The sequence below is a fragment of the Pteronotus mesoamericanus genome, unplaced genomic scaffold (assembly GCF_021234165.1).
Source record: "Pteronotus mesoamericanus isolate MK-2021 breed Mesoamerican mustached bat unplaced genomic scaffold, CSHL_Meso_final contig_173, whole genome shotgun sequence".
Lineage (NCBI taxonomy): Eukaryota > Metazoa > Chordata > Mammalia > Chiroptera > Mormoopidae > Pteronotus > Pteronotus mesoamericanus.
Window position 1 is genome coordinate 2,781,652 of NW_026555072.1, and position 15,661 is coordinate 2,797,312.

Genomic DNA, 15,661 nt, shown 5'->3' on the forward strand with positions numbered 1-15,661 from the left:
CCCTATATACCTCTTCCTTTTGATTTTAATGTGTATCCTTTCACTCTAACAGACTGTAACCATGAGTGTAATGCCTTTTCTTAGTTCTAGTGAATTACTGAACCTGAGGATAGTCTTGGGGCCTTGAACTGCAGGTATATTCTTATCAGTAGAACTGCTGGGCCATAGGGTAACTCTACATCTAACCTTTTAAGGAACTTCCAGACTCTTCCACAGTGGCTGCACATTTCACATTCTTTTTTTTAAAAAACATTTTATTTATTTTTAGAGAGAGGGCAATGGAGGAAGAAATGGAGAGAAACATCAATCAGTTGCCTCTTGCATGTGCCCCGACCGGGGACTGAACACACAACTCCGGCATGTGCCCTAACTGAGAATTAAACTGGTGACCTTTCACCTTGCAGAACAACAAACTAAGCCACACCAGTCAGGACACATTTTATATTCTTTTCAACAATGCATGAGGGTCCTAATTCTCCACATTCTTGCCAATAATTGTTATTGTTTGATTTCTTGAGTATCACCACCCTAGTGAGTATGAAGTGGTACCTCATTGTGGTTCATTTACTTTTAAAGGGGGTAATGGAATACTTTTCTACATAGTCCTCAGAAATTAAAGATGGGAAACAACTTTTTAAAATACTTTCATTAGAGGGAAATGTGAGGGGAATTTCTGTGAGATGAGAATTGGATCAGACAGGTTGGAATAAAAATCTTGAAAAAGGACACCAGAGACTGATTTAGGAATTAAGGTGCTTCTTGTCTTTTTAAAGAAGTATTTTGTCACCCCCCCCCGCAAAAAAAAAAAGAAAATAATGTGTTTTCCTCAAAAACAGATGATACCTGCCTGGAAAACCAAGGGCCTGGTGCATATATCCTCAGATGTTTTTGTCCTTAATCCCCAATAATCCATGAATAGACAAGTGGGTATATCAGAGCAATTTTCTCAAAACTTGGTCACTGAAACAATGTTATGAATGGCTCAAGCCACCCTATAAAACCTACTCCAGCCATTGTTTACTTAACCACTAGCACCAACAATAGTCACCAGTGCTTCTGATCTTTCATCCTTAAGGGTTTTTGAGGTCTGAGGTGAGATGTCACTTCACTGCTGTTTAACTTTTCCCATGTTTGTATCTGGCCTTCCTTAACAAACCATAAACTTCTGAAGGCAGGGACTAAGAAATGCCTTAGGACAAAAACAATTTACATTGACAAAATTTGGAAAAATATATAAATATATGTATTTAAATATATAATCAAAGTGCTTTTCTTCTTGGTTTTATTTTGGGTACTCTTTTTTTAATTGTTCAATTACAGTTGACCCCTTCCCCTCACTACTCTTCCCTGTTCTGCCCATCCCCCACCCCACCCCCACAGTCAATCCCCACTCCATTGTTCATGCCCCTGGGTCCGTTATACATATTCTTTGACTTGAATTTTCCCCTTCTTTCCCCCTATCCCTCTCCTCCCTCCCCTCTGGTCACTGTTAGTTTGTTCTTTAGTTCCATGTCTCTGGTTATATTGTGCTCACTTGTCTGTTTTGTTGATTAGGTTCCACTTATAGGTGAGATTATATGGTATTTGTCTTTCAACTGCCTGGCTTATTTCACTTAGCATAATACTCTCTCCAGTTCCATCCATGCTGTCACAAAGGGTAGGAGTTCCTTCTTTCTTTCTTTCTGCTGAGTAGTATTCCATTGTGTAACTGTACCACAGTTTTTTGATCCAGTCATTTACTGATGGGCACTTGGGCTGTTTCCAGCACTTGGCTATTGTAAATAACACTACTATGAACACTGGGGTGCATAGGTTCTTTTGAATTGGTGTTTCAGCATTCTTAAGGTATAATCCCAGCAGTGGAATCACTGGATCATATGAAAGAATGCTCAACATCACTAGCTATCAGAGATATGCAAATTAAAGCCACTATGAGATACCACTTCACACTGGTCAGAATGGCCATCATAAACAAATCAACAAACAACAAGTGCTGGCAAGGCTGTGGAGAAAAGGGAACCTTAGTACACTGTTGGTGGGAATGCAGACTGGTGTAGCCACTGTGGAAAACCGTATGGAATTTCCTCAAAAAACTAAAAATGGAACTGCCTTTTGATTCAGTATTTCATGTGTTCTTTAATCTCAACATTTAATTTTCTTCTCTACTAGAGCCACCTTTAACAGTCATTGAGTAGATGTACTTGCATCTTGTACTTCCTCACCTGTTGAAAATTTTCACTTCTTTTTTAAAAGAAAGTCACTTCCCTCATAGTCGAACTCTTATTAGCCTAATGGTAAACTCATGGTGGCCCACTGATTTATCCTGACTTCAATATACTTGCATGTGATTTCACACATGCCCATATCCCTCTACTGTCAAAAGGGGCACCTCAAATGTTTGATGATTCAATTAAGTTTGGCTAGATGAACACTAGGGCTTTCCATCAGCAAAAGCAGATAGACTTCAGGGAATAATAATATAAATAATAACAACAACTACTAGTACCGCTAACATTTACTGAGTATTTGCTACCTGTTAGGCACTGTGTTAAGCTCTTTACCACCCTAAAAGTAGGCACTATTATCATCTCTATTTATAGATGTGGAAACTGAGGTATAGATATGGTGGATAACTTTCTCAAGACTACATAACAAGCAAGAGGTGGAACCAGGATTTGAACTCCAGGAATCTGGCTCCAAAGGCCATATTCTTTTCAAAAATTGATTTCAGAGATAGAGAAAGAGAAAGAGCGTGGGGACAGAGAGAGAGAGAGAGAGAGAGAGGGAGGGAGGGAGGGAGGGGGGGAGGGAGAGAGAGAGAGAGAGAGAGAGAGAGAGAGAAAGCAGAGAGAAACACTTATTTGTTGTTCCACTTACTTATGCATTCATTGATCGACTCTTATATGTGCCCTGACCAGGGATAGAACCTGCAATCTTGGTGTATTGGGGTGACAGTAGCCAACTGAGCTATCCAGCCAGGGCCAAAAGGCTATATTCTTAACCACTGTTCTTTCTTTCTTCTCAGGGAATGCCTAAAGCATCTGGATCTAGGCTGAATGGGCCTTACACATAAGATATATAGGAGCCCAACAGGAATTCTTGAAAGCTGGCAGTTAGACTGTATCCAAGGTCTAGGCAAAACTCAGAGATGTCTGGGTATCTGATTTGAACCCAGTATTTAGAATCTGTTCCAGTATTATCAGAAGCCTTCATGTTCCTGAGAAAGGATCTAACTCCCAGATATGGAAGCTGTAAATATTAGCTAGTCTAGACCCCAAACCCAGCAGTCTTAGATTGAATTCTTGCCCAGTGAATGTTCTGAAATTAAAAGAAGAGGAGAGATGGCAGTTATTTCCACTGGTGGAGGACAAGCAGAATAAAACCAATTCAAAGACAATTAAGAAATTTCCACAAACAGTTTATAAAGCAAAGAACCCCAAATTATGTTACTAAACATAAAGACCATTAAATTAACCTCCATAGAACAATGATGACAGCAAAACTTGACCGTTACTGAATTACTGTACAGCTGACCCCTGAACAACAAAGGATATGAACTGCATGAGTCTACTTACATGTGGATTGTAAGGCTACATGTAAGGCTACTACAGGTTCTTGGTTTTCTTCTTGTCTCCCTGGCAGCTCTCTCCAGTTTCTTCTGCTAGTTCTTCCTACTCTTTGACTTCTTAATGCTGGAATGCTTCAAGGCCAAGTGCTTGGTACTGATCTATCAACGCTTGCTCCATGGATCCAGGTGAAAACTATCTATATGCCAACGACTCCCACGTATATGTCTTTAATCCTAACCCCCCACCCCCGCCAAATTCCGAAATCACAAAGACAACTGCCAGTTCAACATTTCTACTAGGATATGTAATAGACACCTCAAACTTAAATGTCTAAAACTGAACTTGTTATCTTTCCCCCTTAATCTGTTCTAAACCTACAGATTCATAGCAACCTCATCCTTCCCACTGTTTGGACCAAAAAACCTAGAGGCACACCCAATTCTTATCTTTCTCTAACACATCATATCTGATCCAGTAAATCCTGTTGCCTTTACCTTCAACATTCATCCACAATCCAACCATTTTTCAACATCTTAAGGGCTATCACTCTGGTCAAAGTCACCACCACCTCTCACAGATTATCTTAATAGTCTCCTAATTGCTTTTCCTGTTTCTAACCTTCCTTTCTCACAGTCTAAAGACAGCAGCCAGAGTGCCCATTTTTGCTTTAACCTTTTACTGTGGAAATTTAAAAACCTATATAATAGCATAGAGAATATTATAATAAATCCCATATAACCATCACCCAGCTTCAATAATTATTAGTGTTATGATCAACCTTGTTTTATTTTTAACCCCCATACTACCCTGTCCTCCAGATTATTTTGAAGCAAATCTTAGACATCAAACCATTCCACATAATGATCCCTTAGAAACATAAATCAAATCATGTCACCTGTCTGCTCAAAACCTGCCAATTCCCACCCCCGCCCCTCAACTCTGCTTTCCCAGGTTAAACTCAGAGTAAAATCAAAAGATCTCATATGGGCCCTGGAAAACCCTACAGGCAGAAATGAATAGTTGTGACAGAGATTGTGTGACCTGCAATATTTACTGTCTGGCCATTTATAGCAAAAAAATTGCCAACTCCTGCCCCAACCAATCAAGTTCCCATGTAATCTCTCTGCTCTTCTCTTCCCACACACTCCATTCCAGCCTCATTGGTTTCTTTCTGTCACTCAAAGAGGCTACATACACTACCACCTCAGGGGCTTTGTTTTGGCTGATCCCTCTGCCCGAAATATTTTTAGCCCAAATATCTGCATTATTTTCTCTCACCTTCAAGTCTTTGCTCACGTTATCTTTACAACGAGTCTTAACTCCAACCACTCTATTTAAACTTGCAATGCATGCTCCCTGCCCCACACTCCCGATCTGCTTACAATACTCCATATATTTCCTTTTCATAGCACTTCCCAACTTCTAATGTGCTGTTTAGTATCTGTTGTATATTATCTATTTCTCCCAACTAAAATATAAGTTCCATGATGCAAGGTTCTTTGTTGGTTCACTGATAAATCCAAAGTGCCTAACAGTGAGTGCCTGGCATACAATTAGGCAATCAAATATTTGTTGAATAAATTTAATTCCTTATAATAAAAAATTTAAGAATCTTAATTTTTTAAGATCTTCAAAAAATACAGACTCTAAACTCTAAGTATAATAAAAATAAGAATCATGGCCCTGAGAATGAAAAACCTACTCCAGAAGGTTATTCTAATATTTATTGTCTGTATGCCATGTCATGGATGTGGGGGATCTAAGGATGAAACAGTCTGAGCTTACAGTCTACTAGGAAAGATAAAACACAGATAAATAACTGTAACAGAGGGTAGAATATGGTAATGTGGGGCTGTAATGCAAACTCAGGTCTGCTAAGGTCAAAGGCTGTATTTTCTCTCACCATAGTCATGCTGCCAGTTACTAAATTGTTGTAAAAAAAGATCATCTTTTAAGACAGCAAAAATAAGGGGAAAATGCAGGTACTGCAACAAGAAAAGTAAGTTAATCAATAAATATAAATTCAATGTGCTATTACAGAATGACTAAATAATTATGAAAACATGGAGAAATTTTATTTTTTAGTGGTGAGAATGCATGTTACAAACTAATCTATGATACAATACATATATACAATAAACACTGAGCACTGACAATGGGCAGGCACTTTCCATCATACTAGGGGAAATTCACAGAAGAATGATGCACAACCTTGGCCCTCAAGGGGCTCACATATGGGGAGCAACTAAGAGCTTAGAAAAATATAAACAGGCAATATGTTAAGGTGGCAGATCCTGTGGGAATAGTTTTCCTTTATAATCACTCAAGTGCTGTAGTTAAAATAAATGAAATCAGTAGGAAAAAGTTAAAGAAAGCAAGGCAAACTATCTCATTGTGTCAGATGTGTAAATGAATTTAAAAAATTAAAAGGTCCCTTGGTGTCCAGATTGTGGCTGTTAAATACCATTTCCCAGTAAAAGAACCAGCATTACTTGGAGGAGTAGCTGATCCCAGATGTGGAGCAAGAAATCTGCAAGATGAGCCAGACAGCAAGGAACCTCATGAAACACCTAGAGCCACTGTCCATAAGCTATGATATCATATGGCTCCTTTTCTGTGAAAGGTCAATAGACAAACCTAACTCCAATCAGCCTGCAGCTTCTATGCAGAAGGTCACAGAGTGGAAGGATCAATCCTTCTGCTTTTGCTGGAGATAACTTGCCCCTTTCCTCTCAGTCCCATCTACCACCCCCTAAATGCTGCTATTAGGTGTACCAGCTACTATTACTTTAAGCAGCTGAATTCCTGTGCTCCAGATGTCTCAGAAAAGTTTACTTGCACTAACTGCCATATGCAACAAGTGTGCCTATGAGAATGACTTTCAGATCGAATTTATTCATTCAGAGGCACATTTCCCTACCAAAATGAGTTGCACTTCGTCCAGCAACAGGAAAGCGAAATCTATCCATAGTCAGTGGGTAAGCTAAACAAGAACACAGGTCTGGTTGTTTTAGAGTGTTGGCTTGTTTCCACCCAGTATTATGTCATTTAACTTCAAAACTCACCCAATCCATCAAATCTGACAGCAAAGGATGGAAATTAACTACCCCTATGGAAACTGAAAAGAATAAGCTGAAGGGTTCAGAGGCAACATCCCCCCGCGGCCAAAAGAAAAAAAAAAAAAAAGGTTCCAGAAATGGTCTGTAAAATGGCAGAGCCCTGGAAGTGAGTGGGAAACCTCCTGAGTAACCTCTCAGTTAACAAGATGCTCTCTCTGGAAGGGCAAGTCTGGCCAATGTGGTGTTAGTCCACTCTACCACTTCTCATAGGAACTTACCTGAATGCAAGCCCCTGTCTTCACTTTGCACAGGTAGCAGACTAAGGCCCACCGACTGGGCGGGATGTGGGAGATCTTTGTGATTGGTTCCATCCTCTCAGGACAACCAATGCTGACCTACAAATAAAATATCACCATAAGGCAGAGTCACCAAGGCATTCCCTAAGCACCTTTCACAAACCATAAATGAAGTTAAATGAAACTCAGAACACCACCACAATGAGGTGAGCCATGTCTCTTAAGGTTATTATGGAACCAAGAATAAGTAAAACTTGTCTCTAGCTACTGCTCAGATCTTTAATTATTTTCAGTAATGTAAATGATTAATATATAGGATGAAAGAGAGAGAGTGAAGACTAGGCACAATTATCTTAATGAATTGAAGATATCTACACTTCACTTAAGAAACAAAGAAAGCTACTAAGGAAATGAATTAAAATTCACAAAATCTAGCACCCATCATGTTAGAGATGGTGCCATCTGCCTTGCTTTTTCTTCTCTTTAATTAACTAAGGATGAAAAACAAAGGCAACAGCAATCCTTTAAGTTCAGTTTACAAAGAAGCATGATATTGTTGGAAGGTAGCAGCAATTTGTATAATGAAGAGATTGCAGCTCATAAATAGAAAGGATAAGGATAATAAAGTCTTTAAAAACACATATCTATCATCAGCTTACTTTACTCTCTCAGTCAAAATAGCTTCAAAGTGAAATTGGTCTTTGGGAGAGTGCTGAAAGGAAATGGATGTTTTTAAAAAGATGAAAAATTTTTTTCCATATGAAAAATAAGAGGTGAAGTAAACTCTGGTAATAAAGTATTTTCTCTTTCTTCCTCTTTTTTCAAAAATTCAAATATGTACATAGTATCTAAGAGAGTCACAACTTTAAAAAGTGAAAGACTGTTGAACAAGGATGGTTAAACCAGTACAAGTTCTGCCCCCATCAAGAAACCAACAGTAAGAAGATCAAAGAGGTCCTGAACGGCTCAAAAGGTACTGAAAACCAAGTACTAGAGACCAAAGAGAATGTCAATAGGTGAGAAGGCTTCTTTTACTTTTACAGAACTCTTTCTAAGTCATCTTCCAGACTTTCACATGCTGACAGTGCCTGCTCTACTAGCTAGGGGACTTGCCGCTGAAAAACAGTCACTCTCAGGCAGAAACCTGAGAGTTCATTTCACATGTCTATAAACTGGATATTCTTAGTAAGAAAAAAAAGCACTACTCAAATATTTTTGAAAATACTGACTTCTGTAAGAATATTACACTATGTATCTAGAACTTTCAGTTTAACTCGGTGAGCTCAATTGTTGGATAACTCCCCTGAAACTGACATTAACAAGAATAAAGCCAGGGACATCTGGCTAAGATGGAGGCGTAGGTAGATACAATTTGCTTTCTCGCACAACCAAAATAAGAGTAACAACCAGTTAAAAAACAAAAACAATCCCTACCTGGTGTGGCTTAGTATATTGAGCACCAGCCTGTGAACCAAAGGGTCGCCAGTTCGATTCCCAGTGTAGGACCCATGCCTGGGTTGCAGGCCCAGGTCCCCAGCAGGGGGCACGTGAGATGCAACCACACATTGATGTTTCTCTCCCTTTCTTCCTCCCTCCCTTTCCTTCTCTAAAAATAAATAAATAAATAAAACTTAAAAAACAAACAAAAAACAGGGGACTTCTGGCCAAGATGGAGGCATGGGTAGATAACACTTTACCTGCTCACACAACCAAAAGGACAATGAGAAATTTAAAAAGAAAAAACACCCAGAACTGCCAGAAAATTGAACTGTATGGAAGTCTGACAACCAAGGAGTTAAACATTCATCCAGACCGGTAGGAGGGGCGGAGACCGGCAATCAGGGCAGAGAGGATGCGCACGGCAAGGCAGTGGCTAGAGAACTGGGCAGGCAAGACAGTGACTGGCAGTCCTATATTTGCAAGCAGATAAACTGGGAGGAACAACAGGGGAGCGAGACAAGAGCGTGGAACCTAGGTTTCCAGGGCAGGAAAAGAAAGCCTCAAAACCTTTGGCTGTAAAAACCTGCGGAGGGTGCAGCAGTGGGAGAATCTCCTAGCCTCACAGGGGTGTTCATTGGAGAGACCCACAGGGTCCTAGAAGGTACCCAAACCCACCCACCCACCCACCCACCCACCCAGGAATCAGCACCAGAAAGGCCAAATTTGCTTGTGGGTAGCAGGGGAAGTGACTGAAAGCTGGCTGGGAGCAGAGCAAGCAGCATTGTTTCCTCCCTGACCCCTCCCTCACATACAGTGTCACAACATAGCATTGTGAGTTGCCCCACCCTGGCAAATACCAAAGGCTCAGCCCCTTACAACATAACAGGTGTGCTGAGACAAAGAAATATGGTCCAAATGAAAGAACATATCAAAACTCCAAATATACAAATAAGCCATGAAGGGACAGCCAAACCATCAGATGCACAATTCAAAACACTGGTAATCAGGATGCTCACAGAAATGGTTGAGTACGAACAGAAAATAGAGGAAGAAGTGAAGGCCACACAAAGTGAAATAAAGAAAAACATACAAGGAACCAACGGTGAAGGGAAAGAAACTGGGACTCAAATCAACAACTTGGAGTAGAAAGATGAAATAAACATTCAACCAGAACACAATGAAGAAACAAGAATTAAAAAAAAAAAAAGATGAGGAGTGTCTTAGGAACCTCCAGGACAACTTGAAATATTCCAACATCCAAATAATAGGGGTGCCAGAAGGAGAGGAGGAAAGGCAAGAAATTGACAACTTATTTGAAAAAATAATGGGAGAACTTCCCCAATCTGGCCAAGGAAATAGATTTCTAGGAGATCCAGGAAGCTCAGAGAGTCCCAAAGCAGTTGGGCCCAAGGAGGCACACACCAAGGCACATCATAATTACAGTACCCAAGGTTAAAGATAAGGAGAGACCTTTAAAAGCAAGAGAAAAGGAGAGAGTTACCTACAAAGGAGTTCCCATAAGACTATCAGCTGATTTCTCAAAAGCAGCCTTGCAGGCAAGCCCTAGCTGGTGTGGCTCAGTGGACTGAGCACCAGCCTGCGAACCACAGGGTTGCTGGTTCAATTCCCAGTGTAGGGCACACGCCTGGGTTGTAGCCCAGGTTCCCAGGAGGGGGTGCACGAGACGCAACCACACTTTGATGTTTCTCTCCCTCTTTTTCTCCCTCCCTTCCTTTCTCTAAAAACAAACAAACAAATAAATAAAAATCTTTTAAAAAGAAGAGAAACCTTGCAGGCAAGAAGGAGCTGGAAAGAAGTATTCAAAGTCATGAAGGCAAGGGCCTACATCCAAGATTACTCTATCCAGCAAAGCTATCTTTTAGAATGGAAGGGCAGATAAAGTGCTTCCCAGATAAGGTCAAGTTAAAGGAGTTCACCATCACCAAGCCCTTATTATGAGAAATGTTCAAGGGACTTATCTAAGAAAAAGAAGAAGATCAAAACTATGAACAGTAAAATTAAATCAAATTCACAGCTATCAACAACTAAACCTAAAATACAAAAACAAAAACAAACTAAGCAAACAACTAGAATGAGAACAGAATTACAGAAATGGAGATCACATGGAGGGTTAGCAGCAGGGAGGGGGGAAGGAGGAGAATGGAGGAAAAGGTACAAGGAATAAGAAGCATAATCGGTAGGTACAAAATAGACGGAGGTTAAGAATAGTGTAGGAAATGGAGAAGCCAAAGAACTTATACACGGACATGAACTGAGGGCGGGGGCGGGGGGATGCTGGAGGTAATGCGGGTAATGGGTGGAGGGGAATAAAGAGGAAAAAAAATGGGACAACTGTAATGGCATAATCAATGAAATATACTTAAAGAATAAAGCAGGAAAGTTTTAAAGAAGAATGACTCATTGATATCATTAGCTTCCCCATAAACTGAATTCTGCAGTCTATCTTGTCCTTCAGTTAAACTGCCTGACAAATTTGTTGGCTTGGATAAGGGTTGGAGAAAGAGGATGTGAGTGGGATGTCCCAATAGGTTAAAAAAAGAGCAGCCATAGGAAGTAAGGAGAAGTTATGTCTGGAAGCCCGTTTTAATCAACCTAGTGTGTATGTAACTCATCAGGAAATATCAGAAACTGAAAAACCAGATTAAATAATGAGGCATGGAGTTTGAATAAAGAAGGTCTTAAACAGATGTTGAGTCCAAGCTCTGAAAAAAAAAACTTCAAAAATCAAGTGGCATCCATCGCAATCGTGAAAAGAGCTCTTGCTCACTTTATTTGTGATAGCTTAAAACTGGAAACAACTCAAATGTCCATCAAAGGAGAATAGATAAATTGTGGTATAACCATACAATGGAATATTACTTAGCAATAGAAAGGAATGAATGTTGATACATACTACAACACAGTGTTAACCTGACAGAAAAAAAAAAGCATACTGTATGACAGTACTTATATGAAGTTTGAAAAAAGATAAAACTAATAGTGATATAAATCATTCTTGGGTAATAGGGACCCAAAGAGGGTCTGGAAAATGGGTATGAGGGATCCTTCTGGGGTGTTCTATGTCTTCCGTCTGGGTTATGGTTACAGATGCACATGTATAAAAATTCATGAAACCCTACATTTAAGATTTGGTATCTTAAGGTAAGTTTTACCTTAAAAAAACTGCTGCTCATACCCTGGTCTTTTGCGCCTCTCTTCTCATACAAGTTTATCTAATACCACTGGTAGTACCACCTATACATTAACCATCGCAGGCTTATATGCTTACTTGCATCCAAGAAGGATATGAGGTAGCTCAAATGGAAGCATTATCACCTCAGAAACATGGGCAGACATGAATCATCTCCATGAAGCTCGAATCAGTCTGAATGTTGTGGAAAACGGGGGCACTCTGGAACAAATGATCTCACAGGCCTAGATGAGTTCTTACCTCTGGAATCCACAGGGCACAGCTTACATGAGCCCATTTAGTCCCTGTCTTGGTGGACTTCATGGCTCCACCTTTCTTTGGACATAACACACATTGTGGATAAATGCCCAGGACACAGGAGCGACACAGCCAGCTGCCTTCTGGGACCTTGAGGATGCCATAGCAGGCCTGGAGATAGGAGGAGGAGAGGGGAGAATGGTTAGCATCTTCTCACCACGGTCTGTATCTGCTCTCTGGTACAGTCACAAAGTGCCATCCATTTTTAGGAAAAAGAGGCAAATAAGGCCAAACAAACTCATATGCAGGATTTAGTAATTTTAAAACACTCAGGGAAAAAGACAGCTTCTAGGATCTGTTCTAAGATCAGCATATCTTGTCAATGAGAACTGACTTTAAGGACAATAGAGTAAAACTAGAAGGAAATACTTGCAAAGGCTAGCCCAACTGTTAACTGAGTTTGGAAATTAACATTTTTTTTGCTTCCATTTTCTAAAGTTTCATCAAGGACTATTATAATCAGTCAGTCATATACAACTGAACAACTACATGTCATGCAATGCTGTGATCAAGAAAAAAGGTATTAAAAATAAATCGGATGAAACTTCTGAGGAGCAAATGAGCTGATGTTTAGAGTCTAACAGTGCCTGGTGCATAAACACTCAGAAAATTGTAGCAACTACTTGCTTGGGTTTAATAAAAAGAATCCTGAATATAATATTAGACTAATCACAATACTCCATAATGAGTTCTGGAAGCTGCTTCAAATCCTTTATGGAATGAAGCTGGACAAGTAAATAGATGAATTACTGGGGGGAGGAAGGAGATTAGTGTGGAAATTCTAGATTTCCCTTTTGCTATTTCTAATTTTGCCCATCGTTCCCCACTAAGTGCTCTACTCTCACCATTAGAGATGGAACCTGAGGGCCTCCTGGCTTCCCATGTAGTCTGGCATACCCTCCACCACTGACTGATTTTCCATGGCAGCTTCAGGATGTGCCTGACCGAGAAGGTTCACCCATAGCTCAGATTCAAGTTACAAGTTACCATCATGTCACCCCCTAAATTGGCCCCTTCCTAAACTCTCTCTTACCCATATCACCGCCATGCTTCCTAGCTTCCAGATCCACATTCCTAGACTCATATTATCTACTTTCTTTCATCTACTGTACCTGGGTCTTGCTAGGCCTCCCCACAGAGTGACCCCTGGACTCTGACCTTCCTCTCCATCCCCATCAAAACTGCTCCATCAAGTCCTCATCACATCATGCCTAGACTGATTTATTTCTAAATTCTCTTCCTCCCTCTTCACACCTTAAATCCTTCCTCTATTTGTCTGCCATATTCTTACTAAAACAATGATTTCATACCATTGCACAGCAACAACCACTCTAGATACTCCTTTTGCTCTTACCTCCATACCCATTTAAACTAGAGTTGGCAAACTACTTGAGGCCTGTTTTGTAAGGCCGCCAAGCTGAGAACAGTTTTCATATTTTTAAAGAAATGTTAAAAAATATGTAACAGGGGCTGCATATGGTCATCAAAGTCTAAACTATTTATTATCTGGCCCTTCAAAGAAAGCATTTGTTGGCCCCTGATCTAAAGCCTGCTGTTCCTCACCTCACTTCTCAGGTTACTGTGACTGCTTGTGTCTGTGCCACACTTCTTGATCCCTGCCCTCTACTCAGCATTGTTTTCATCACCAGGTACAGAGTCTGCATCATGCAGTCTTCTCTACTTCAACTGTTACGTTTCATATCCTCAGTGATATTTTAAGGTCATTGGAAGTAGGTCCTTTATCATCAATTTATCTGGAATGCTCTCTATGCAAAGCTTTACTTAGCTCAAGAACTGAAGTTGGACTCAAACCAGGCTGCTCTTACCACAGCAGGGCATTGTTTTATAGGATTCTTAACTTTCAAAGCTTTTTCCCCCTGAGGTCCAGAAAGATTGCTAGGAAATGAAACCAAGCTTCCTTCCTTAAGCAGAGTCACCTACAGACAAGCAGAAGAAAAACCAATGGCTGGTTCTAGGAATACCCTTTATATCCTGGCCATTCCCTTGGGTAGAAAATCACTTACTAATAAACCTTGTGCAGACTTACTCATGGTCTAAAGATCACAGGAGCTTTTATTTCATAGTAGTGGTTCTCAACATTTTCTAGACCACAAATGATGAAGGCTGTGGACTCTCCTGAGAAAATCACACGTTTGCATGAACATGTTTTGCATATAATTTCAGGGGCATAAACTCAGTGCCAAACAGTACATACATGACAGGTATAAAAACGAACATATACCTTCAGTCAAATTAACTTAGGTCTCAGTCTGAGAGTTCAATACCTGGGCTAAGAAGCAGACAATGGAACATATAAAAGGACTCAGAATGATCTTAATTTTCATATTTTTTAATGAAAAAGTTTTAAGTTCACTGTTAAAATCTGAAGTCTATTGATGTAAACCTCTCTTCCAAAGTACTGACCATAAATGTATTATAGGTACAGAAGAACATATGACACAATATGGTGGCAGTAAAAAAGAAAAATTATGCTTACTATATACAGATGTCAACATATTCCTGATTCTGTTAAGGAGTAAACGAAATCTTCCAAATCATTTTAAGTCACTTTTCAGTCAACAGAGGGCGCTCTAACCTAAGTAGCTCTTTAGAACTCAAGTGAGTTATCCTCACTTTGGAAGAATTCTTTTTATGTGAAACTTTACGTGGCACAGCATCCAGCATTAATTCATACCAGCTTACATTCTGTAAAGCCTGGTCAGGTGTTACTGTCATCTTTCTATGTGATAAAAGGACATCATTTATAGTCATTACTGGATATGTTTTGAAAACAAGTAAAATACCCTTGAGAATTATTAAGCTACATTTCACTTTGTTAGTCCAAGAACCTGAAAATAATTCCTTAATATTTCGTCCCAACTGTGAAAGACAAATACAGAAACTATATACAGATGACTTCTGTACTATTCCCTTCAAGCTTACTACAGATCCACAATCATTTACCTGAAAATCCTAGCATGAGAAAATCAGGAAATTCAGGATTGTTTAGATCTTAGAAAAGTAGTACATTACCTAACTCCTCAGTGGGACCAGAAGCAGTACCGCATAACCAAATGTAGTAACATTTCTCTAAAAATATATGACTACACAATATGGGATAAAGACTATAAATAGCCTCACATGGGGTAACTTCTGCTGTTGCCACCAAATCAGTTTTGGTGCCAAACTGAAGCAAAAACTTGCAGTTTTTCAGAGCTTTAAAATTTTGGCATCACAAAGAAGGGACTGTGGACCTGTATTATAATATACTTAAGTTCATCCTTATATGGTAAAGATTTTCTCTCTAAGGGTATAATATAAATAACAATTAACTGGTAGAGTGAAGATAAATTTTTGAAATTGAGTCTTTCAAGGACACAAGTAAATGAAGGAAAACACACAGTTGGTCACAAAATAATTTTGAGTTATCTTCTAACACAAAAGGTTAGGTTAGGGGACCCAGGTAATTAAAGTCTTCAGCCCTGATTTCTATCGCCTGTTACGTAATCATTTTAGTCATTTTGTAGCTAGAATAATCTAAAATACAAATCCTATCCTTCAGGGTTGACAGGACAAAACTGAAGTTGTTTGTGAGAGAAGGCCCTTCACGTATGTCCCTTGTATCTCTTTCTACCCTCATTCTCCATGCCTTTCCTGCTCCACCCACCACACTCCACAGTTCTGAACTGCTCAACATTGCCTCAGACATGCTCTGCCCACTCTCACTAACTCATCTGAACTCGTCTCTTCTCTGCCTGAACATGTGCTGCTGTTTTATCTGGCATCTCC

General features: G+C 39.7%; 1 protein-coding gene across 1 annotated transcript in view; it reads right to left on the reverse strand.

The window, feature by feature from the left end:
- Window positions 1-15,661, reverse strand: part of JADE3 (jade family PHD finger 3) — a 151,450-nt gene that overhangs the window by 8,708 nt on the left and 127,081 nt on the right. Inside the window, exons 8-9 of the mRNA XM_054566506.1 lie at window positions 11,816-11,983; window positions 6,907-7,023 (exon numbers count right to left, since the gene is read on the reverse strand). Of these exons, the coding sequence (XP_054422481.1) occupies window positions 6,907-7,023; window positions 11,816-11,983 (285 nt within the window). The remainder of the gene's footprint in view (window positions 1-6,906; window positions 7,024-11,815; window positions 11,984-15,661) is intronic.